The 25,096-nt window shown below is 36.9% G+C and overlaps 1 protein-coding gene across 3 annotated transcripts in view; it reads left to right on the top strand.

The window, feature by feature from the left end:
- Positions 1 to 1,265: 1,265 nt before the first annotated feature.
- Positions 1,266 to 25,096, top strand: part of LOC584408 (trichohyalin) — a 44,536-nt gene continuing 20,705 nt past the window's right edge. For 2 of the 3 annotated variants that reach the window (XM_030972474.1, XM_030972473.1), the window contains exons 1-29: positions 1,266 to 1,676; positions 3,331 to 3,445; positions 4,496 to 4,669; positions 6,361 to 6,467; positions 7,088 to 7,225; positions 8,056 to 8,207; positions 9,061 to 9,091; positions 9,503 to 9,575; positions 10,588 to 10,968; positions 11,586 to 11,648; positions 11,968 to 11,998; positions 12,408 to 12,535; positions 12,832 to 12,883; positions 13,304 to 13,323; positions 13,663 to 13,699; positions 14,043 to 14,230; positions 14,772 to 16,729; positions 17,235 to 17,316; positions 17,919 to 18,093; positions 18,966 to 19,098; positions 19,682 to 19,762; positions 20,224 to 20,322; positions 20,858 to 20,942; positions 21,383 to 21,496; positions 22,167 to 22,193; positions 22,507 to 22,602; positions 22,976 to 23,080; positions 24,079 to 24,213; positions 24,784 to 24,863. In XM_030972474.1, coding sequence (XP_030828334.1) covers positions 1,450 to 1,676; positions 3,331 to 3,445; positions 4,496 to 4,669; positions 6,361 to 6,467; positions 7,088 to 7,225; positions 8,056 to 8,207; positions 9,061 to 9,091; positions 9,503 to 9,575; positions 10,588 to 10,968; positions 11,586 to 11,648; positions 11,968 to 11,998; positions 12,408 to 12,535; positions 12,832 to 12,883; positions 13,304 to 13,323; positions 13,663 to 13,699; positions 14,043 to 14,230; positions 14,772 to 16,729; positions 17,235 to 17,316; positions 17,919 to 18,093; positions 18,966 to 19,098; positions 19,682 to 19,762; positions 20,224 to 20,322; positions 20,858 to 20,942; positions 21,383 to 21,496; positions 22,167 to 22,193; positions 22,507 to 22,602; positions 22,976 to 23,080; positions 24,079 to 24,213; positions 24,784 to 24,863 — 5,087 coding nt within the window. In that variant the 5' untranslated portion in view covers positions 1,266 to 1,449. Of the gene's footprint in view, positions 1,677 to 3,330; positions 3,446 to 4,495; positions 4,670 to 6,360; positions 6,468 to 7,087; positions 7,226 to 8,055; positions 8,208 to 9,060; positions 9,092 to 9,502; positions 9,576 to 10,392; positions 10,414 to 10,587; positions 10,969 to 11,585; positions 11,649 to 11,967; positions 11,999 to 12,407; positions 12,536 to 12,831; positions 12,884 to 13,303; positions 13,324 to 13,662; positions 13,700 to 14,042; positions 14,231 to 14,771; positions 16,730 to 17,234; positions 17,317 to 17,918; positions 18,094 to 18,965; positions 19,099 to 19,681; positions 19,763 to 20,223; positions 20,323 to 20,857; positions 20,943 to 21,382; positions 21,497 to 22,166; positions 22,194 to 22,506; positions 22,603 to 22,975; positions 23,081 to 24,078; positions 24,214 to 24,783; positions 24,864 to 25,096 lie in introns of those variants that run through there. The other variant, XM_030972475.1, reaches the window with a different exon arrangement.

Raw genomic sequence — 25,096 nt, 5'->3', positions numbered from 1 at the left:
TAATTAAGGTCAGATGGGCATACTTTTTTGTATACTTTATTATTTTGTGACACTGGCAGGTCACTATTTGGCGTGCGGTCCAGGGGCGGAGCCCCCAAAAATCAGGGGTTTTAGGCATTAAATCACGGTCAGATGAGCATATTTGATGCCTCATTATTTTGTTAACACTGGCATTTAACTATTCTTACTTTCATCTAAGGGCCCGCCGTAGGGCCCTAGATGGAATCCAGGGGGCAAAGCCCCCGAAAGCTTAGGGGTTTAAGGCATTTAATCACAGCCAGATGAGCATATATTTTGATGCCTCATTATTTTGTTAACACTGGCAGTTAACTATTTTTACTTTCTTGCTCTCATTCTATTTTATTTCTCTTTAATATACTTTTTCAAGAAAAGTGGGGGGAGGGGGGGGGGGGGGGACTCAAGGCCTTCGATCCCCCCCCCCCCCCGTACCTCGGGCACTGACATGTAGGAATCTCAAGAATCATATTTTTTGCCTGGCTGTAAATTTAGGAATTTGTCATTTTACCAACAACCACATACAAACGTATAATTTGCTAAAAAGTGAGGACAAATTTCGGAAATTATGTCATTTCAGCATTATTTTGTAATCCACCGTTGTGGAATTAGAAATAAACCACGTTTGAATTTGATTTCCCCCAAGCCCCCCCCCCCCCCCCCCCCCTCTATCAGTACGCCAGTATCTCCTCTTTTCCTTTTTTCTTTCCCTTTCCTTCCTTCTCTCTTATTTTTTTTTTGGGGGGGGGGGGGGGCCCAAGGCCCACTCGGCCCCCCTGGATCCGCGCCTGGGGGGGGGGGGCGGGCCTATAACACATCCCCCCCCCCCCCCCCCCGATACGCTAATGGTGTCAAATGGGTGTCAATCATGTTGACCATATTTATGATAATGCGGTTTGTGAGCGCGAGCGCCTTCTGTTCGTTTCCCTTTACTTATTTCTTTCTTTATAAACAGCGCTGTTAGGTTTTCTACCTCCACCCCCCCCCCCCCCCACACCCACCACCACTACCACAATATAACCCCCATCGGAAGCCGAGCTCTCTCGAACTAGATCAAGGAATGCGACCTTTGACCAAAGCGATGGAACGTGAACAAAGTAGCGTTCGTAGTGACGAAGGATTTTATAGCGCTGGTTTCGTAGTGCGTCAGATCATTGTGCATATATTTGTGCTGTTCATTCGACGGCGTGGCGCACGATAATATCACCAACGCGCTATATTTGGAGCGTAGTCGGCCGTGTTATTATTGGTATTATTATTTTGAAATACCGGTGCAGTGAAATAGCTAGCTAGCCTAGCTAGGCAAGCGTCAGGGTTATTTAGCTTATTACATGCTCGAGAAGGATAATATGAAGTAGTATTTGTGGAAGGTAGATATACATGAATCCATAAAATTTGATTTCGTTGGTGCTGCAGCGCTGAAAATATGAAATAATGAAGAAGTTCCTGAAAGGCAACAAGAGCAAAACGACGGCACCTGCTGCGGCCGCGGCTACAGGTGGACAGCCGCAGTCGGGGGGACATGGAGCCGAAGCCCCCGGCTATGTTGTCAAAGAGAAGGACCTGTCCAAATTGCACAAGGCGGCTTGGACGGGCGATACCATCAAAGTTAAGCAATTGACAAAGAAAGGCGATGTGAATACTCTGGACAAGGAAAATAGGTTAGTAGATAGGTGTTGCTTTTAGAAATCTGATTTTTGCTGTGAGTGTGGCTCACAAAAAGTCACTGCAACAACTCAACTGTCAATGAACTGACTTTAACTTAGACCGAATTTTCTGTCTCTTTCGTTCGTTAAGCCTCTTATTTGGGTAGGCGTAGGGTCGGCTCGATCCTCTCTTTAGAGCCGACCCTACCCAAATCAGAGGCTTACGAACGACAGAGACAGAAATTTTCGGTCTAAGTTAAACTGAGTTATTAACGGTGCTAGTTCAGAATCATATCCAGACTTAGACCGAATTTTCCGTCTCTTTCGTTCGTTAGCCTCTTATTGGGGTAGGGTCGGCCGGCTCTCTCTTTAGAGACGGAAACCGTCTATATATACACATTCCCTTGATAACGCCACGGCCATTTCAGGTCGTAGCGTTTTGCCCCCAAAATCCCCCAAAATGTCATTTTACCTCGTGTAGACCTATATCCAAATGTAAATTAGGCCTAGGCTATAATACATTGGTTCCACTTACTAACTTGATTGAAATAATCCGTTTAATGGTCCCTTTTAAGGAAATTATGGGTCAAAATCGACATCCATGTTGAAAATCTTGCAAGCCGTGTTAAACTCTCGCTGCCGGAGTCATCTAAATCAATCTCATCCCTTCTAGTCTACGCCGAAGGCAAAATGATTATGAAGGAAAAACTGTGTGCCATCTACACGTTCGTAATGGCGTTATTACAGTTTTTCCTTCATAATCATTTTTGCCTTTGGCGTAGACTAGAAGGGATGAGATTGATTTAGATGACTCCGGGCAGCGAGAGTTTAACACGGCTTGCAAGATTTTCAACATGGATGTCGATTTTGACCCATAATTTCCTTAAAAGGGACCATTAAACGGATTATTTCAATCAAGTTAGTAAGTGGAACCGATGTATTATAGCCTAGGCCTAATTTACATTTGGATATACACGAGGTAAAATGACATTTTGGGGGATTTTGGGGGCAAAACGCTACGACCTGAAATGGCCGTGGCGTTATCAAGGGAATGTGTATAGACGGTTTCCGACTCTAAAGAGAGAGCCGGCCGACCCTACCCCAATAAGAGGCTAACGAACGAAAGAGACGGAAAATTCGGTCTAATCCAGACTTTGACCCGTAACTCTGGCGTGAAGATAGACCTAGATATAGGGTCTACTAAAACATACCCCAAATCAAGTAAATATTCATCAAATGTTCAAATGATGGTCATGATTTAAAAGTTGTTATGTTTCTTGCCTGTTTCGTGTCAATCTTTAACTTTTTTTGGAGTATTTCTTGGGAAAAACATTGAAATTGGTAGATCTATGCACTTTCTCAGAGATTTCACGGCAAACCGCTGCATAATACAAGTGCATACAGATGGTGGGTTGCGGGTGGGCGCATGGTCGCGTGAAGTTATGTCATTACGGTAGATAACTTCATGCAGGCGCGTGTGTGCCCGCCCGCGACCCACCATCTTCTACAGGAAACACAGAAAGAAACAATATTTCCTACCCCAGAAGCTGAAGTACAAGTCATTTGTGTGATGCAGCCTTCTGCTTATGCTATAAACACAAGAGTATGTTTTACTTTCATGGGGCACATAACTTTTAAACTGATTTTCTCTAACTTTTATTGACAACAGAACGCCCCTCCACCTGGCATGCAGCAAGGGTCACATTGATGTGATAGACATAATAATAGCATGTAAAGCCAAACTGAACATGTGTGACAATGACCAGCGATCACCTCTTATGAAGGTAAGAGAATTTGAAAAGCTCAATGAAAGATGATGTGCAGGCCCACTGCCCCTTCATTTTGATTTTATGTTGCTGTGATTATAGGGCCTAGAGCTAGTAGCTTTTGTTAAATACAATATACTCTTTGTGTACAAGTCTCTGCATGTTAGAAATGTGATGGGAGGGTGACAAAAAAAAAATTAAACTTGCATGCATTTCCCTTTTGTCTCTTTATATTATGTTAATGAAGTACTTGAAATGTGTTTTTTATTGAAGTCAGCAGTTTGATTTACAGGGAAAATTTATGTTTGCCTCCTGGCATTTCACTCCTGTCTGTTTTGGCCTGCTTTCTAACCACGTCCCCTGGTCAAGTTCATAGCTTTAATTTCGTCTTTTACAGTTCAATGCAAGGTGGTTCTGGGTTGTCTTTTTTTTCTCCCTTTTTCTATCTGGTGTCCAGTGCTGGGCTACTGTTGGGATGCTGTATGGCTCTCTTCTCGTTAAATGACCAGTCCAGTTCCAGCGCTGCGTCATTCTGATTGTATCCATGTTTTTATTGAAACCAGCATTTTGACTTGGAGAGGAAACTTTAGTTTCAAAAAAGAAAGATAGAAAAATTTAAAGGAAACCTTTTTGATGATAACTATCAAAACATGCATGTTCTTTTAGCACTTCTGTTACTTTCTTCACCTCTAGATGCACTGTCCCTCTTTTGCCAAATATGCAATTTTGCACACACAATAGGCACCCGTTGACTGAATTGAAAGATTGCTTTGTGCAATACAATAGCTTTGCAACATTTCCTATTTCTGGACTTGATTAGCTCCATGACAACCAATTTAACACAGGTATAGATTAAAAATAATAATAATAATAATATTCCGTTTTTATATAGCGTTCAATACATCAATACAAAATGCACTGGGAACAGATAAATAATCTTTTAAGCTTTTGATATATATATCCCTTGATAAATACAGAGCTGTACAGTGAGAGCGTTTGTGTGGCATATATAAAGAGGTAGTCACTTGGTTAAGTTTCCAAACCGATTTGATATGTTCTAACTTACAGGCTGTTCAAGGTAACTTTGGTGTCTGTGTGGAAACTCTGTTGCTCAACAAGGCAGATCCTAACCTGGTGGATAAGAATGGTAACACAGCTCTTCATCTGGCTGCTATAGCAGGAGCACAAGATCCCACTCTCTTTCTCCTGGAGAATGGAGCTATGGTCAATGCAGCTAATAAGGTTTGGCATCAACTTGATCTTCTTCCTTGTTTTCATTGTATACCTATGTTGTTATATCTGTACACAACTATGTTCCAATTGTGGGAAATTATTCATACAACTTATTGGGTATGCCTTGTTAATTTGAAATAGTCAAAGGTATGATGCTATGCTATGCTATGCTTTGCTATGCTGATGCTGTATACAAATATATTCATTCATAACATTCATTTTATGGCTATTACTCTTTTTTGGGAAATGGGGGAGGGAATATAGCTACAAAAATGCCTACCAGTACTTATGATTCCCACCTGTCATTGATTTGTGTTGTCATTTCCAAGAGAAATTTGCAGCTGATAAGAAACTCCACTTATACCCCTGGGGCCCGTTCCCAGAAACTGTCATAAGTCTAACTTCTTGACTAAATCAGCGTTAGTGAGCTACATGTACTTGTCCGCTACGTGTTTCACGAAGCCCTCTTTGCCAAGATCAACGTCAACATCCTGACTAAGGAGTTAAGACGCCTCCGACACCGTCATATCTCTGTCATAACTTTTTAGTCGATGGGCAGCGCCATCACATGTCATTTATTGGGTAGACTATGGCTAGCAAGAAAGGACAATAAATCCTCCAGCTATGATCTTTCTTCACATTCACTTAAACAGGAAGTTATCATTTCTTTACATTAGAAAATCTTTTGAAAATATGCCATGTTTATATTTGAGGTCTTTCCCACTTTTATAAACTGATTATACGCGTTTCTTTACATATTGGAAAATCCTCGAAGGAATGGGTAATCTGCCACGGCAGGCAAGCCATAGTTCGAAGTGCATTCTTTACTTTTCAGACCCATATTGCCTTTGAGATAAATTCTATCTTCAAATGTGTAAAATGAATAGTTTAAAACATGACACCTAAAACATTGGACACAAATTTCATTACATCATATTTTTCTAAGAATAATATTTTGTTGTATTTTTATAAACTATCAAATTAAAATATCCGGGGGGTACCCATCTCAAGAACAAAACTGATTCACCGGTCATGTAATGAAATACTCACAATTATATTCTATTGTATAATTTACCCAAATTCGGAAGTATTTGCATCTCTTATTTCTTGGTATCATTTTCAATTTTTTTTTTTATTTCTCATTCATTTAAATAATCGCATATTCCCTAATATTACTTTTGTAATAATCCGGTGGTATTGCGAGTAAGGCTAAGCCTCGGCTCCTCTTCACGCCAATATTATCGATCTCACGAGATATCTATCTAGTAAGCTCTTCGTGAAACGGTTTAGGAAGATCAGAGACATCTCCGTAGTTGGCAGATAAAGTTATGACTGTCTTGTCGTTGGTTTCTAGGAACGAGCCCCTGAACTCTATATTGTTATTGTTAAATAATGACATGCCTTGGGTCATTTGTATATCCAGAGGACATGAGGCAGTAAACATTCATCTTTATTTGGTCCTTTGTGGAAATTAAGGATGGGAAACTTGTGCATCATTGTTAATGGCATGTTTATTTGTATTCAATGTACTATTGCTACAGAATCACAGTCCATATTTGTGGAACTCTTCTATGTTTTCATATTACCCCATGGATGTTCATCAGTATCTTTTAAGTCAAACTCATCCCATTAATTTGTGTAAACTACCGATAGATGACCCTTGTTAGTGGTGTAATTTGACTTTGTTTATTGATATACAGGATGGGAGTATAGCCCTCCATCTAGCAGCAGCTAACAAGCACGATGAGGTCATTGAGATCTTTCTAAACGAAGATGTCGATGTGAATGCTACTGACAATGAAAACAGGTTTGTCACTGTTTTTTTTTCTTATTTATTTTTTATATTCTGTTATTGTATCATGGTAAGAATTGATATGTTTAAACTGTATCTAGCATACCACACACATTCTCTTACAATTCTGCAATCTTGAAGTTGTAGCATACACTGTAATCTAAACTTTGCAGTTTTATTGTTCATACTTCATAGTCCTATTTGTATGAATGCCTGTAATCGGGTCATAATGGATCTTCAAATTTTTCTTCCCCAAAATTTTAGTATCTGATTTTAACAATTCTCAATTTGCATATGTACATGTATGTACAGATGTGGAGCGATCGTTAGTAACTATTGATATTTCAAGGCATTTACTGTTAAATGGTTCAGTCAATTCATGAAAAAATAATGGTCTCTCTGCAGTTCAATTTTGATAAATTTTCTTAATTCTGAAAATTGTATTCTGTTTGTTTACATACAACAACATTTATGATCTGAATCTTTTCCTCAGGTTTCATAATTTTCCTTTGTTAACTGCATGTAGCAAAAGGATACACATGTACCAAGCCAAAAGCCAAACTGTATCTTATATCTTGGCAATAACAATGGCATTACGTGAATTCATGCAAAGATGAATTTATGTTGATTGACAGGACTGCTTTGATGTGGGCGTGTCAGACTGATCAGATAGGTGTAGTTAGAGTGCTACTAGCAAACAAGGCTGATATCGATATCAAGGACAGCAAAGGTTGGACAGCCAATGACCATGCCATCATGGGAGGATTCCATGGGTAAGTCAGTGCACTTTACTTTGGACCTGTACCAACAAGTAAGGTTTGAGGGTGTCTGCTGTTGCAGGTTTGGTCTTCTGAGAGGGGATAAGTTTTCATTTGAAATGTGAAACTTGTGTGAAATACTAGGTATGTGTAAATATATCTTGTTAATGTGAAGGAAAGATTTGTTTTCTCCCTCCCTCTCTCTCTCTCTTTCTCTCTCTCTCTCTCCCTCCTCTCTCTCTCTCTCTCTCTCTCTCTCTCCCTCCCTCCCTCTCTCCCTCTTACCCCTTCCCCTTTCTGTTTGTTTCTCTCGTTCACTCTGCCCTTTTACTTTTTACTATCCCACCCCCTCTCTCACTTAAAATCCAGTTCAGTTGTATGACATATGCTCTATCAACAATTACTCCCCATCCCCTGGTCAGTTTCAAACACTGGTCAAATTTAAAACCCAACCTAAATTGTATAACAATATATTTGATAAAATATTGCCTGGAGCAAATGCAACCAAAGTAAATATTAATAATTTTCCAGGTCGTTAATTTATATAGCACTTTTTCCATTGGATGCAAAGCATTTTGAAATGTCATCCCTGGTTCAGAATTTGAGATAGAATACAAACAAGTCACCAATCAGTGACGATATGAAGTTCAATGAATGCTTAGGGTTTCACAATAGATATATATCTTCAAGCTCTGTTTGAATTATTCCACTGTTGGTTATGATTTCAGATAAGAAGGGTTTGGAGCTGATTGTTTATAAATCCCATGTCTTGATTGTCTTCATGGATGTTCCTGTATAATAGATTCATTTCATTGCCACTTTCCATTATTGTTCTCTATCCACAGTTGTTCCCATCTGATAGATGAGTACATATCTAGCAGGCGACCAGTATCAGCTCTGAGATCAACCGGAGGAGGGACTGGAGGAATGTTTGGTTCTACGGCAGGCACTGATGCTCTAGGCTTCACACTGGGAGGACCAGCAATTGATAACTTGGGTATTTGTCATATCGTCTAGAATGGCATTAACTCTGTAAAATGATATGAGTTAAGGCACCTGTATAATGTTGGGAGCCCCAAATTTGCCAAAAGTTTAAGGCAAAACTTCACTTAAATTGTATCATAATGTGAAAGAGGATGTCATTTAAGACACACTTCTGCAAAGATTTCCTCCCCCACCCGCCCCCCCCCCCCCCCCAACAAACAAAAAACAAAAAAATGTGTTTAAGGCAAATATTGATAAAAGAATACATAATTTGGTTTTTCTGTTGTATGCGTCCATCAAACACATTTGTTTTGAAAATCCTTGCAAAAATGTGTCTACAATGACAATCCTCTTTCACATTATAATACAAGTTCAATTTCAGTGAAATTTTGCCATCAAATTTTTTGGGCATTCAACACTCTAGATGGGCTTTAACACGATTCTTGCTAGAGAAAAGTTGTACAACATACATTGAACATGTATTCTCTAGCAGCATATGCTCAGTGGTCAATTTCTGACACTAATCAAATTCCTAGCTTCAATTCTTTACCCATGGGGGGGGGGGGGGGGGATGAGAGAGAGCACGCAAATAATCCGGTCTTATTAGGGTTAAAGTAGTAACAAAGGAAACCTAAAATTTATTCTTTAGTATTATTTTTGTAGCAGTACATACTAGTAAGCTTCTTTTCGCCAAGATTTTGTACTCGATGCACATACTGTATTGCAAAATGAGGAATAAGATGTTATAAGTTACAACTCTACACTGTTGCAATCGATTTGTATGATAAATGATGATAAATATATTGTAGTAGCAAGGAATTCCACATTTATGTGAATTTATGGTGTTTTTTTTTCTTTTTCTCTAGATGATGAAGATGATGACTTGTCAGAAGGAAAGTGAGTATTTGACAATTATGGCTACATTACATTTTTAACATTTATTTGTGTTTTCTAAATGTAAAAAAGATGGTTCTAGAGCAATAAAGTGGCTCTTTGTCCACCCCCCCCCCCCCACCAAAAAACGTCAGATGCGAGGTGAATATTTCAGGAATTTGGGATACCAGAACATCAATGTTATCCTGTACTTATTGTCACAATGCTTATTATTATCAGTTGTCTATGTATTTTTTTTTCTCTTGTTGCAAAATATACTGAAGATCAGAAAAATACTGAAGGAAAAATATATATTAACACACAAAGATGTTTGCAAATTAATGATGTGATACACATATGTAGGTTTGATTACTTTTTAATACTCTTGTTAGTATTTTCTCTTTACAATTTCTGTTTGTTTGTGTTTTTGTATAGATCCGTAGCAGATTCTTGGGCTGCTTCAGCCTCTGAGGTTGACGATCCTCCAGTCAAGAAGAAAAGCAACAAAGTGAGTCTGAATACTTGTTTTGTGAGTTACAAGCTTATTGATGGGCTTCAGTCACCCTTTGGTTAGTGTCTGTCATGCACTTGTTTGTATGGTACAGTGGGAAATTTGAATCAAGGTTGTCGGTGTACAATCCATTCATTTAAAGCCCCTCTAAAGTGTTGGGAGCCCCAAAAATTTGATGGCAAAATTTCACTGGAATCGTATCATAATGTGACAGAGGATGTCATTAGATGTGTTTGAAGTCGAATATTGAATAAGAGAATACAAAATGTAGGTTTTCTGAAGAAATATCAACAATGTATGTATATACAGCGTACTTTCCTTTGAAATTCAAAGAAGGAATACTTTATTCCTTAGCAATACCAATAAATACAAAAGGACCCATTCAAGGGTGACTTTTAAGCACTTAATTATTATAGCCCTTTGTGAAGCGTTGTGCAGCGGAGCATGGCATTGTTGTAAACACTCCTTCATACTCTAACTAGTCAAGCCATTTAAGTAATAAAGGCTTAAGATGACCTTAATAACTTCTTTATGTTCCATTTGTTAGTACATCTGTCCTATTCATTGATGTCTCTTAAAGGCATAAATGCAGTAATTGTTGGTACAGGATGCCTATTGTTAGCTGTCTAAGCACTGGGTTGTTTGTATATGTTTATCTTTGGGTCTAGATGTATATTGTTAGCTGTCTTTTAAACTGTTGTGTGTCTGTGTTTTTATTCTGGTATTTACTCTGTCAGTGAAAGCTTTGAGTTCAGAATACACACTTCAACCCTGGGATCAACATATCTTCACTAATATTGTGTAAATTGTGGAAAATTGAATAGTAATCATGGATGTAAGTATGTAATGTGGGTTAATTAACCAATTATATTCTAGCAGCCATGTGTTATTAAAGAACAGAGGAAAAGAGATGCAGAGAAAGTATAGATGCTTTTGTGGCTTGACTTTGGTAAAGAATTGCTAATCTTCCAGATTGATACCATACTATTTTTTCTCCTCTCTATTTCAGCCTAGCAAACCCATCAAGTTGACCAAATTCATGAGCCAAGACTCCGACAATGAATCCATCCACAGCAACGCCTCGGTCCACTCTACCGCCTCCCGATCCCGCATCCCTCGCGCCAGGTCCAACTCCAAAGATAGCATGCGCAGCGCCACCAGCACCCGTTCCGTCCGATCCGACGTCAGTGCTGCTAGCCCTAGTAGGATTCCCAAGTTGAGATCCCCGGAGAAGGAGAGGAGGAAGGGCATGGCTACTCCTGCTGCCGCATCACCCGGCAAGAAACCGTTGAAGAGGAGAGACACAGAAGAAGATGAGAATGATGTTACACCAAGGGGGGATGCCTCGGTTACCCCTACACCAAGGGAAAGTGTTGTCTCTGCAGCAAGGGTACAGTCTTTTCATTTCTTAACTCTCTGAATTTCTCTGTTTATCGACCCGTTAGATAAAGGTTCGTTCAGATATGACGCGGTAAACTACCCCCTTCTTACATGTAAATGAATGTCAACTGCATGCAACAAAATTCCAGCACGTATTCACTGAGCTTTGTGTTATAGGAATACGATACAAAAATGTGATGCGTACTACACTTTAGGTTATCATAAAACCTGCCTTGGTTTTGCTGTGTCATATCTGAATGAGGCCTATTTAAACACTATTAATGCACACGTTGGTGCTCATCACAATAGCTCAAATCATTGTCCTTGTTTTTAAATATTTTGGTTGAAATCCTATATCAGAAAAATTTGAACAATACAGATTTTGACTAAGAATTATGTTATTCAGAAATATTATATACACATTTAATGAATGAGTCATTTAATACTATAAATTTGCAATACCATTCAGGAGTTATTAAAATGTATTGATTATTCTTCAAAAAGTCCTATGTAGAATAAGATCAAACTAAAAAATACCTTTGCATCTTTTCATCGTCTTTTTAAAGAAAAGATTATGAATCCACATCATATTTGTTATCAATTATATTTTGTCATCACTATTTGCAGACTGTGAGTGATTTTGATGATGATGACGATCTGTTTCCTCTATCAGACAATGACAAACCTAAGGTAAGACCAACATTCCATTTCAAAAACAAACATTATGCAAGTAATATGAAATGTTAATGATATAAGTGTAAAATATTCATCTACAAATAATCTGAAGTGTATATGTTGTTTGCAAATTGTATAATTTTATGTAATTTTGTAATTTTCATATGTTTTTGTAATTTTAAAGTTACAGTAATAGTTCTAAACAGGTAATGTCGCCTAAAATGAAAAGTGATTTCTAGTGATATTTGGTAAATTCGGTACAAACACGTTAAAAAAATGATGGATTTTATGAAAGCTGAATGATATTAAAATGTTTTCTTTTATTATTCTCTAGCTGAGTCTTGTTGGAAAGAATAAGCCAAATGGTAAGTAGTTGCAGATAAAAAAAAAAATTGTGAGACATCAATTCAGAAATTATTGAAAAGAAGTTGATCTTGTGAATATTTATTCTTGAACCTAACTGTGTGAAGTAGAGGAGAATACTTGTACATATTCATTTATCAGTGTATTGATCCAAACTGACATAATACTATTAATAAAACGAAATGGATCATGAAATTTGTAAGCTATGAATTAGAACAAAGATGAAAACTGATCTAATACGTATACATGAACATGCATAGGTGTTTTTTTCAACACTGTGTCAGAAGAATGACCCTACTACTTGTGTAAGGGTAAAGAAAGAGCTTTCACATCAGGACTCAGTAGTACATTAAAACAGGCTAATGATAGCTTTGTGAATTAAAGTGATTTAAATCAATTTTCATTGTTTAGTTTCAGCAATGTTAAACAAGCTGGGCATGAGTGACCTTGATGATGATGACGAGGAGGAGGAGGAAGATGATTCTTGGCTGACTGATACAAAGAAAGAAAAACAAGGGACAGTTAAAAGAGGAGTACAGGTAATTTTGCCTCCCTTCATATTCTTAACATACTGTTGAAAATGAGAATATGTCTAAAGGGCTTGTCAAAGTTCAATTATAATGCAGTTTACTGAGCTTTTTAAAAACATTTACATTAAATAGTTGCATGCAACAAAGCTCTTATATATACTGAACTTACCTGCATGTTATAAGATGCAGAAATGTGACAAGGTGCACCATGCTTATTCTGCTCCAGCGATTCAGCGGGGCACATGTGAACAAGGCTATTGTGTAACCAAATATGATTTTTTTTTTTTTTTTTTTTTTTTTTGCAGCCTACTACTCCAGACATCGTAGTTGATGAACCACATGATGATAATGACAATGGTAAGTGTACTGTATGGGATTTGTGGTATGAATGAAAGTGAATCTGTGGTACATTTGAATACATGTTGTTTAAATTTTCTAATACCATTCTGCACTTTTGCTTTCAAAATTGAAGAATCAAAACTTTTAAAATGTCTTTCGAGTAAAACATGAATGTCAAATTTTCTGTTGAGAGCCTGCAGGGTATTAACTCTGTAATACAGCAACAAAAACAAAACAAAACAAAACCGAAACAAACTCCTTCAGATTTCAGCAGATCATATACAGAAGCACTCTCATTTGAAGGAAGATCGCAAGGACTTGCATCAGAGGTTTTGTTTCAAAATCCAAATAATAAGTATAAGTATCCATATGAATGGATGTATGTTGTAAAGTAAAGGAATTCTGACTCATCTTCTGTTTATTTGTTCTTTTTTTCAGAATCTGATTGGGATTCAGATGTAAGTACATGTATCACTTGTTCAACTTGTGATTTTTTTTTGTTTTGTAAATTGTCTTTGGTTAGATATATAATAATGAAATGGTCCATTAGTAAATAAATACATTATTGTATTTCTAGATAAAAAGTCCAGAATTACAAAATTGTCATATTACTGAGTTATTGAATGGTAGTAGTAAATTTTTGCCACTAGAACTTTTCTGTCTTTGCCATAAACAAATGTTAGGCTACATAGTTACTTAATCTATGTTTAATACCTCAATATGTACATGTATATATTTTCCTAATCTCTAAGATATGTACTGGTAATCCAACTATTGTGATCTATCTTTTTTAATAGGATGACTTACTGCCTTCTGAAGGATCAAACACTAAAGGTAAGTGATATAAACATCCAAACATCATGCAAAGACTTAAAGTGATATTAAAGTTACAGAATGAGTACTGGTACAATTTCCATATCGTTGCATGCTAAAATCTTGGATTTCTTAAGTGTGTCAAGTGTATGGAGTTTGTGAAAGAGGTTTTACCTTTGGAATTCTATTTACATTTGTGTTTTCATTTTTTTCTTGTATGTACCTCTCAGTCTACCTATTCCTACATGTATTTCAAAGATTGACTTCAATATTTAATTGCTGTACTTATATCAAATTAATACCATGTAATGTATCTCACTGGTTTATACACTCCTGTCTTTGATATTCACTGCCCTTTTCATAGAGCCAGCAAAGCAGACTGGTGCCAAACCCATTCCAGAGAAGAGGAGTAGTACACAAGATGTGGGCAAGAAGACCAAAGAGGAGGTACCAGTCAGAGCTACCTCTGATAACAGTGGTGATCATTGGGATACAGAAGAGGATGAGGATGAGGAGGAAGAAGAGGAGAGCGAGTGGGAGCGAAGTGGCAAGGTGAGATGACTAGCATTGCATCATCATTTATCATGGCATTTGTTGTTTTGTGGTATATCATGTGATGCCTTTAGTAATCAGGACCAATTCTTTACGCATATTTGTGCAAAGAGATGATCCGTAATTAGTTTACCAATATAGACGTGGGTTTCTTTTGTTGGTTTTATAATTAAGGTTTAAATTAGGTTAAAGCTAAGGGCTTGTTCTCATGTTGGGTCAAAGGTTAAAAGCTGGAATTCGTTTATTGTTATAATTTACTGCAGAGTAGATGTGGCTGGAGCATGATTCATAATATCTTCGGATATCATATCTAGTAACATCCAATATACATGTAGTTGAACAGTAGGACAGTATAGCAGCGAATTTAATATCTACATCAATATTTCATTTAATATGCTATATACTGATATAAAATCATGTTTGTAAGTAATTGTATGGAAGAGCAGTTGTAAAGTATTTCTTGTTGATATATATTTTCAGTATAATGTGTATTCTTCTTGAGAACTTGAAGGTATTCTTTTTTTGCTATTGTATGTTACAGCTCAATAAAGTACAAAAGCAAATGGAAGAAGAAAGACAGAAGCAGTGGGAAGAAGAGGAGAGACTGAAGAAGGAGAAAATTTTGAGAGAGGCAGAGGAAGAGATTCAGAGGGAAAAAGAAGAAATGGCAAGACAAGCTGAGTTAGAACGACGGCAAAACGAAGAGGAAAGACAGAGATTAGAAGAGGAGAGACAGGAAGTAGAACAAGAGAGGAAGAAAGCTGAGAGAGAAAAACAAGCTGCAGAGGAAAGGAGAATGGAAGAAGAACAAATGAAGCAGAAAGAACAGGAGGAGAATTTGAAAAGGGAGAAAGAACGAATGAAGGAAGAGCTTGCCAAGGAAAAACAGCAGTTGGAAGAGGAAAAGATGAGACTGGAATCAGAAAATGTTGCACAAGAAAAGATAAAGAGAGAAGAAGAAGAAAGAAGAGAAGCAGAAAGGAAAGAACAGTTGATTAAAGAAAGGCAGAGGATGGAGATGGACTTGGAGAGAGAACGAGAGGTACTTGAAGAAGAACGCAGACAAGTTCAAGAAGATAGGAATAGAGAAGCCCAGAGAAAACAAGAAGCTGACGAGGAGATCGCAAATGAAAGAGAAAAAGAAAATAAGAGGCTGGGAAATGAGAGAAAAGAAGAGCTGAACAGAATTGAAGAAGAAAGGAGACAGCTTTTGGAAGAAAAGAAATTAGAAGAAAAGCGAAGAGAAGAGGAAAAGAAAGAGTTCATGGAACAAAGAAAATTAAATGAACAAAAGCTTGAGGAAGAGAGACAGAGTCTTAAAGAGATGAGGAGAAAGGAAGAAGAGATCAGAGAAAAGGAACGTAAAGAACTTGATGAAGAAAAGCAACAAAATCAGCTTATGCTTACTGCAGAAAGGGAACAATTGGATACAGAAAAGCATAAACAAACAGAAGAGAAGAATAAGATTGATGAGCTCAAGAAACACTTTGAGATGCTGCGAAGACAGCAAGAAGAAGAAAAGAAGAAACTGCAAGCCGCAAAGGAAGAAGCAGAAGAAAAGCAGAGGTTGGAAGAAGAACGGCTCAAGAGAGAAGAAAAGAGATTGGAAGATGAGAGAAAGAGACAAGAAGATGTCAGGAAACAGCTTGAAGATGAACTTTTCAATAAGAGATCAGCTGGTGAAGCTGATGATACAGATCGCCAAGCAGCAGCACATCATCTAGAGGATGAAAGGAAGAGGCTGGAAGATCAAAGGCAACGCATAGAGCAACAGAGGAAGGACTTTGAAGAGCAACAAATCAAGGAAAAGACAAACTTATCGACCCTGGAGAGATCCATGAAGGAAGAGAAAGCTAAACTTGAGCAGAGTTGGAGAGAGCTGGATCAAAATCGGCAAGACATGGAGAAGACTATGCAAGAGAAATACAATGACAACCTGAATGTGACAGGTGACATCGAAGGACAGTTGAAGAAGGAAGCAGAACTAGCTTCTAAAGCCAAGGAGGAGCTGCAACAAGAAAAGCAGAGGCTTCAGGAAGAGCGCGAGCAGCTGATGAACCGAACCAGGGAGATGGAGAAGAAACGTGATGAGCTGGAAGAGATGAAGCGGATGATGCGACAGAGGCTGGAAGAGCAAAGAAAACAGCAACAGCAGAATGTTACACGTCCCACAGAACTGCCTCCCAAGAGCCTCCAGGAGACTGCTGCGGGAGACCGGAGTGTCGACCAAGCCCTGAACCTCTACCAGCAGAACATTGAGAGGCGTCTGATGGACGAGGAGAGGTCAGACACGATCTCATCTGTCAGTCAGTTTGATGGAATGATTGATGAGCTGACTCACGAGATGGAGTCAATGAAGATGGAGAAGGATCAGATGGAGATGTCCGATCCTATTCTCTACAGCACGATGGGGCAGAGCATGGGGATGACAGCAGGAACAGATGGGACCTTCATCAAGCTACACAACACATCAGAGCTAGGACACCCTTCAGGATTAGTGTGAGTTATATTCAGGCTTACTTGATGGCATCACATTCTGTTACTGAAATGAACCCACTCATGGCTTACCATTTTAATGTTGAAATTCAGTCTTCTGCCATTAACCAGTTGACTTCACTTTTTGAATTATCTTATGCATGGGTTAAACATACCATTTTAATACTTGTGTGCAAAAACAAAACAAATATAGAAACAATTATTTCATAGATGTCTGAGACAGGAGGAGGACACATTAATGACTCAAGAAATACATGAATATAAATACCATCAAATTATTATAGTTTCATTTTGCAGTCCACTGACATGTTCTAAAAAATGATATCTTGAATTTTGTTGATATCATGTCATAAAATTGGATGAGATTTCAATTCACAGCATCTGATATAAACCTTAATAACAATGTAGTGCATCATTGATATCATTAAACAACATGATTCTATACGGACAGCATTTCCTATTTATTTTGTGTTATATTTCTCTTCTCCATTTTTTCCCTTTTATTTAGAGCTGGATCAAGACCCCTTACCAGCTCCTTGCCACCATCCCTTCTGCATCACAATACAACCAACACAAACAAGAAACAACAGGTAAGTGGTCATGCATGAATCAAGTGATTTGTTATGATTGAAAATAATCAAGTGAGGTTGGTTTACATTTATTGATAGGGTGAATATGAAGTTGCATGTATTGATACAGATCTTATGAGAGAAAACTGCTGAGCTGTTTTTAAGGTATATTAGATTAATGTTGAATACCAAGAAACACAAACCCATCTTTTTCTTCCTTTATTTTTAATAAGTCACGCGAGAATAACACACTTAAGGGGATATATTGCATGGTGCTATTGTAATTATTAAGTGCAATGACACCTGTTGTGTGTAAAATGCTCCTCTGAGCATATTCGTCTCATGCCAGATGAGGCTTAAATAAGCACTGAATGCATAAAATCCAATATTCTGAATATACCCTTGGAATATAATATATCATGGGTACATGCAGTAATATTTCCTTTCCTTGTCTTTTTTTCTTCAATGTGTCTAATATTCTGGGTCTCTTTCTGTATCTCTCTCACTCTCTCTCTCTCTTTCTCTCCCTCTCTCTCTCTATCTCTCTCTCTGTCTGTCTGTCTGTGTCTCTTCATATTATCTGCCAACTGTCCATCACTCCTCTTTACTCTTTACATTACCAGCCTGAATGGATGGCCATACTCAGTGAAGGGGATGGCCTTGACTACTCCAGCAGTGAAGAAGGCAACGGGTCTGCAGCTGATGATGGGGGTCAATTAGGCACCTTGCCCCTCCTGGCATCCACCCCTATCGCACCCCTCACCGGCGTCCCCCATGGATCACTGGATACAACTCTAGGTATGTGGCGGTGTCGTGGTATAGTGGTTTATTAACCAATCTCAATCCTAGGGTTCGGGGTTCAAATCCAAGCCTGGTACTAATTTCCTCCGGCAAGACATTAATCCACAATTGCCACTCTCCACCCAGTTGCAAATAGGAACCTGACAATTACATTTTTTTTTTTTGGGGGGGGGGGGTAATGATAATTGCAGGTCCTCTGAAAGAACAGCATTGATGCTGATGAGGCATTCTAGGGTAAACAAAATTATCATACTAATCATTATGTTTGTCCACATCCTCACAAAGTGGTAGTGGTTGTACTGGTAGTGTTATTTCAGTCAGTAAAGGCAACATCCTGGTCACAGTAGGTAGATAAGTGGTCGGTTTGCTGAAATAATAATACAAGGAGTCATCTCAATCAGGATGTATTGTTTGTATGATGGTATCAATGACAGAAAGTGAGATAATTACAAGTGTTCAATATTAATGGAAGCTGAGTAAACAGACAAGAGCCAAAAAATATTTTGCAAGCTACTGTAAATTTGAAATTGTTAGATTGTTGATACAAATCTGATATGGAATAGCTCAGTGTTGATGGAATCTAATACTGTACCCTATTCACACCAACAAGATGGACAGCAGACCGACAAAAGACCAATTTAAAAGATTACATTACCCCCGAATAATCCAGAATCGGTGGGTTTTGAGTTGGGTTTTGAGTTGGTTTGATGGCGTGACTGGGATTCAGATTACCAATGTACATTCAAGTCACAGATACTTTTAGTTCCAGATTACAAAGTCATTTAATATGAAACATGGAACCTAGAATTTCATTTACCCCAATACATAATTGTACCTGATTTTTTGTGGTTGGTGTATTTGAACATCAGATGCAACGACTGCCATGCAGTTTCATCAAGCGTTACGGGACATGAGACGACGAGCAGACAGAGAGAAGAGTGCTAGGCTTAATGCAGAGAACAGGTGTAAGACTCTACAGAGTGAGAAGCAGGACTTCTACAAGTAGGTTTACCACAAAGAATGTATTATTTGTATTCACCCAGACTGGATGTTCAGTAAAGACTTTAAATTCTAATCATATCATAATGTCATCCACTCAAGTTCTTTCTTCTGCATTGTCTTTTTTTATCATTTCATCATGCAATAGTTTAAAATTATTTAGAACTTTAAACTCAAAATGAGCTACGACAGCGTCATCAGATTATTAAGCATATTGTCCCTGCATACAAAAATAATTAAGGAAAGAAAGAAGATCAAATCTGGAAGTAGATATACACTAGTGGATATTTTGCTTGTGAAGTCCAGTTTTTTAAAAATCAGTCGCATTATCGTATTACTATGCTATAAATGCCTTTCCTAAAAAATAAGAATATTATACCTTCTACATAGTAATTAAAAAACCCAATGTTGTGAATTTCGGGATACAGTTTATAATCGTAGAATCTTTAATCATGTACCACAGAAATAAAAGCAACATTTTATTTCTATTTACAGCTTAAAATCCTCATTTAAACAAAATGTAATGCAATGAAGATTTCTTTTCTGTGAGATTGATTCACTTTTTGAATTTCTTCTTATCTAAAAGCAAACTGATGGCAGTTAGTGAGATGAAGGCAGGACTCGAGTCCAAGATACTGGATCTCGAATCTCAGATTAGGACTTATGCGTAAGTATAGAGGACATTCTTATATGTTGGGGTATCTTTTGTAGAAAATCTTGCTTTTTATATGATACAACAATATACAGTATATTTTAGGCTTAATTAGGATTTGACTGATGTACTAAAACACTATTTATATCATGCAAATATATTTGCAAACATTTACCAATTACAAACCCCTTTTAAAGTTGTATGTTATACAATTATTGATATATGGTTGATTTTTTTTCCTAATGATTTTATTTTGTATTTGTATTATAAGTTTCGTATTCATACATTTACATTCTACATGTGTGTACATAGCAGTGCATACAGTTGCATACATTGCAAACAAATTTTGTTTATTAGCTGTAAAACGACAATGGTTGGAGGTCCAATAGTAGTAATGATGATGAGAGGCTTGGTTTTTCATTCAGGCGCATATGTTGGTTAGTCAATGGACTTTATTTCTTTTATAACATGTACAGGCATAGGTTGGACCAGGAGACAGAGAAGCGTAGCAATGCTGAACTGATTTTGAAGAAAACAAAAGAACAACTCATCAAAAGGGAACAGGCATTCACAAAGTAAGTTATTGGTCACCAATAATTGTAGTTAAACTGAGGAATGCAATGAGCTCACTGTGAATGTCAAAGATAATGTCTCCTTGAAGTATGATATCTACCCTGTGTAATTGTACAGTATTATTTGTATGTTTTAGCCAGGATTCCTACATACTCCTCTTTACCAAATGTTCTTAATCCTGTCATTTGTTAAGAGATTAACAAAATGATGAATTTAGATATCCCTGTAACAATCTATCTCATCATGATTTATGGTTTAATTCCTCATTATCCCATCTTTTATGAGTAGTAAATGTGATTTCCTCACTTTGGGTGTCCCTCTCTCTTCCACTTTTTTGTTTTTGTTTTGTTTGGAGGGGGGGGGGGGGGTCTTTTTTTGCAGATTTTAAACTTAAGGTTCTTGATTGAAAAGGATAATAAATGCTTTTTTTAATTTCGTGTTTCACCTTGCAGATGCTCATTTCAGTGACATACCTGAACCATTTTTATATATCTCAATCTTTTTTATCACTTTGTCCTTCTGTATTTTAATAACTAGGGAGGTTGAAGCCAAACAGAGGGCTGAGCTAGCAGCAAGGACCATTCAAGTAGACCTGAAATCAGCAGCTAATCTTATCAAGCAGGTGATTGTTTGGTTATGACTTTTCATGTAATCTGTGTATGTTTGAACTTATGAATGGTCAATTCAATGGTAAAATTATATTACATTTGATTATGATAACAATTCAATCACTGTATACTGTCAAACTGATTACAAATCTTCTTTTTCATAGAATATGAAATTGATTATGTTGTGTAATTGATATTTATGAAAACTTCTGTATCACTTAGAAAATATATTTATTGACTTATTTGCAAGTACCGTAATTGAATAATTAAGTATCACCAGTTGCATCGTCAATTTGTTAAGAATGTATTGTTTACATGTGATGAGTATTTTGCTAGTTGCAAATCATTTCTCTTGAGAGAAATGCTAGGTAAGGGATATTCGTGAAAAGAACACGACTTAAATGGGATTTAAATGGGATATTCTAATGAATGTTGATATGATATTGTTTATCAGTTGGAGGAAGAGCGAGATGAGCTGAGGAAGAAAGCAATGAGTGAGAGGAATGCAAGACTGATGCATCAAGACATCTTACAAGACCAGGAAGAGAAGGAGATGAAGCTCAAACAAGTAAGAATATTGGATTTCCATCTATCTTTATACATTTCTGTTTTTATTGTTGAATCTGTTGCATTATCTTCTAATTTCCGTCTGTTTGCCTTCCACGTCCCTGTGAATCTGAATCTATCTCTGTTTATTTCAAGTAATGTGAAACTATTTCAACCTTTTTTTAAACAGTTTTATGCATTAACTATCAAAGGAATTACATAAAGTGGATACATATAATCATGTATTTTTGTTCAAAGTCAGTTGAAATTATTCCCCAAAAATAGTCGTTTCCACCATCATCCTGCATTCAAATATATACTTAAAATCTTGTTTGAACATGTTTGTGGCTTACACCCAGTAAAGCTATGAAAAAAACCTAAATATCTTGTTCTCTTTTGATTGACTATATGATTTAATAATAATAATAATAATAGTGGGTTCTTGTATAGCGCTCATGTCAGTAAGATTTGACCCTCCTGGCGCTCCGATTATTACCCTGGCTTTAGCACGGCTGCCATACGGTGCTCTAGCATTCAAGGAATACATTTCTACCAGGTACCCATTTACTTCACCTGGGTGGAGTTGATTTAACAACATTATACCTTTATTTATAGGTACTATATAACAGCAAGGAAATGATGATATAACATGCTATTTGTATTTTTCTGCCTTTTACCTATTTTCTTCATAGGGTGCATCGAAGTATCAATATCAGAAGGTAAGTCTCCTTTGCAAGCTCTTTGTGTTGATGCATAAAAATTATAATATTGCGCTTTTATTTGAAGAATTTGTTCATTTCTCAAGAATGCATGGCACTAAATGTGTCCGCCTTCTTGCTTTGAAAGGAATATGTTTGAACCAATAAAAACCATCATGTTTATTGTTTAAACAAATTGAGAAGTAAAGAAATGAGTCGACCGGCATTGTACACAGGCTTCATATTATGAAATCGTCTCATGGTTAAACCCTTTAGGCTTTGATTTAAGAATAGATTAATATTTCTAGTGTATGAAATCATCTTCTGCTTACAGGCTGAAGCAGTAGCAAGACTTGAAGCAGCTGATGAGAGTAGAAAAGCAGCTCTCTCTCATAATGATCGTCTCAAGGCGGACTTGTATGCCCTCAAGGTAAGTCTCTCAATCTTGCCCTTCCCCCTCCCCCCTTTAAAAAAGAATAGATTAAAAAACATATATATAGATTAAAAAACATATATATATATATATATATATATGTAAAGAGAAAAATGAATAAGACTAATAGTCAGCATTTCCTCATCATTTTGCATACAAATATCTAATTAAAGTTTTCAACTTTGTCTTCCCCAAATACATGGAATCAAAAGGAATGTCTCTTGAGAACATCTTTGTATTTGCAGGTTTTGATTATAAACATCATTAAAATCACTCTTTAATGCTATATCTAGGTAGCACTTCTGCAATTTGATCCTAGCTGCAGTATGCCATGTAATGCCATGTAATGCCATATCTCTTTATTGTGCAGGTTGAACTAGAGAGACAGAGTATACATCACCATGACAACCAAGGTTTCCTAGCAACAGAAAACCAAGAACTCAACAACAAGATTGAAGAACTCAAGTCTGACATTGTAAGTCCATTATCATGACTGAGGTGAATTCAGATAGGTTACTGTTTTTCATCAAAATGTTTGTGTCTAATTTCAGAAATCATAATAATAATAAGAAGAAGAAAAATAGCGTAAATTTATAGAGCGCACACACCGTCCAGGGACGCTCATGGCGCTAGCTCAGCAACAGTTCTCTTTGATACATGTACAAGTAAATTAAATGGGATGAATGCAAGTGTAACATTTAGAAAAGGGAAACCTGTGATCTGACAGCACACTTGGGTCATAGGTATCAACCATGCATCTGTGTACAGCCATGCAACTTCCTGACATCAAATTCAAATTATTCAGTATACATTGTATTTATCTACACATGATGATTAAAGGTAAAGACCAGTTTTGGAAACGCCCCCCCCCCCCTCTCAAAAAATGAAATGGAAGCTCTTATTACCAATCATGTGAAAGAATATGTTTTGACTAATACGTGATGATACCAAAAAAAAAAAAAAAAAAAAAAAAAAAAAAAAAAAAAAAAAAAAAAAAAAAATCGTTTTTGTTTTGTTGTTGTTGTTGTTTTGTTGCCGAAAACCCACGCGGGGAAGGACCTTCATTTTACATCGAGGTGCAGTAGAAGTTGTGAACTTGTCACAAATAATAGTAACAACAGTCCAAGGCTTCATGATACCAAGTGTCCCACACCAGCCTCTTCACATCACCTAGCAGAAGCACTGTGTTCTATGCCAAACATCAATAGTCATGCATGATATGAATAGCATCCTCTATCTTTCTAATAATGGAGTACCTAGGATAGAACCTTGTGGTACACCATTTGTTATAGAAAACATAGAAAACATATGCGACTTGCCAGGCATAGCGCCATAAATCGAAACTAAAAAAAAAAATCGGCGGCAAAAAAGTGCGCCTTATACACGGAGATTTACGGTACCTTTAATGTATATGTATGTATGTATATATATATATATCCTAATCGCTTATAATTCTTGTTTGATTTTCTACAGCAAGTGAATGAGGAGGCCTTAGCCCATGCTACCATGGCCTTCAATGTACAGCTTGCTGCAGTGAGAGCTGAAAACACCAAGCTCTACTCAAAGCTGGAGAGAGGAGAGACAGAGATAGACAGGGTACAGACAGAGGTAATGTCCTACATCGTAATTAATAATAATAATAATAATGATTGGATTTATGTAGCGCCTTTTCCAGAGGATATACATGTAAGGCATGGTCTATGTACCCCTTCAACGTCTCTTACTCCTTCAACAAAATAAAAAGAATTATAGAGGTTTGTTCTCAGACATTTTTTGAAGAAGTCAAGTGAAGTACTAATTGTAGCATAAAATGATATCTAGGCTGCCTTTCTTACATCATGTGCCCTGTTTAAGTGCTATGAAAACACTTAAGTGGAATTACCAGTGTTTAATAGAGATTATACTATCTGTCTAAAATTAACCAAGTCAGGAAAATTGCAACAGTGTGATTTATAATCAATCCCCTAATGCTTAAAATGCATTTGCATCACAAGCAGATAATCGCCTGTTTGAGGCATTGATCCAATGAAATTCAGATTAACTGGTTTAAAATTAGATGTTATCTGTTGTATTTTCACTGACGTGTTATTCTAATGATTTTTTTTCTTCATCAATTAAACAAATTGTCATCTTCTACTCCATTAAATATGATGTAAAATTTCTTGTTTTCTTCCATAGCTATCATCTGCAAAGAAACTTGTAAATAGCACCAATGTGGAGCTGGAAAAGTCACAATTAGTCAGAAATGAAACTGAACGGTAAGCTCACAATCCTTTTCTTAAGTGCTTAATGCCAATTCTACATCTAAATGATTATACCCGCATGAGACATTATACTCACATACCTGTGTACTTTGATAATAAAATGGAATAATTATATATATAAATTCTATGTATCTTGGAATTAATAAAATGTAGCATATGTAGGTTTTGTACATCAACCCATAATCCTTAGCTACAGTCTGCTTTCTTCAAAGTTGTTTTTAGTGTTC

This window comes from Strongylocentrotus purpuratus, unplaced genomic scaffold, assembly GCF_000002235.5.
Source record: "Strongylocentrotus purpuratus isolate Spur 01 unplaced genomic scaffold, Spur_5.0 spur5_scaffold_6, whole genome shotgun sequence".
NCBI lineage: Eukaryota > Metazoa > Echinodermata > Echinoidea > Camarodonta > Strongylocentrotidae > Strongylocentrotus > Strongylocentrotus purpuratus.
The sequence above is the reverse complement of the archived record's forward strand: the minus strand, read 5'-3'. Positions and strand labels throughout refer to the sequence as shown.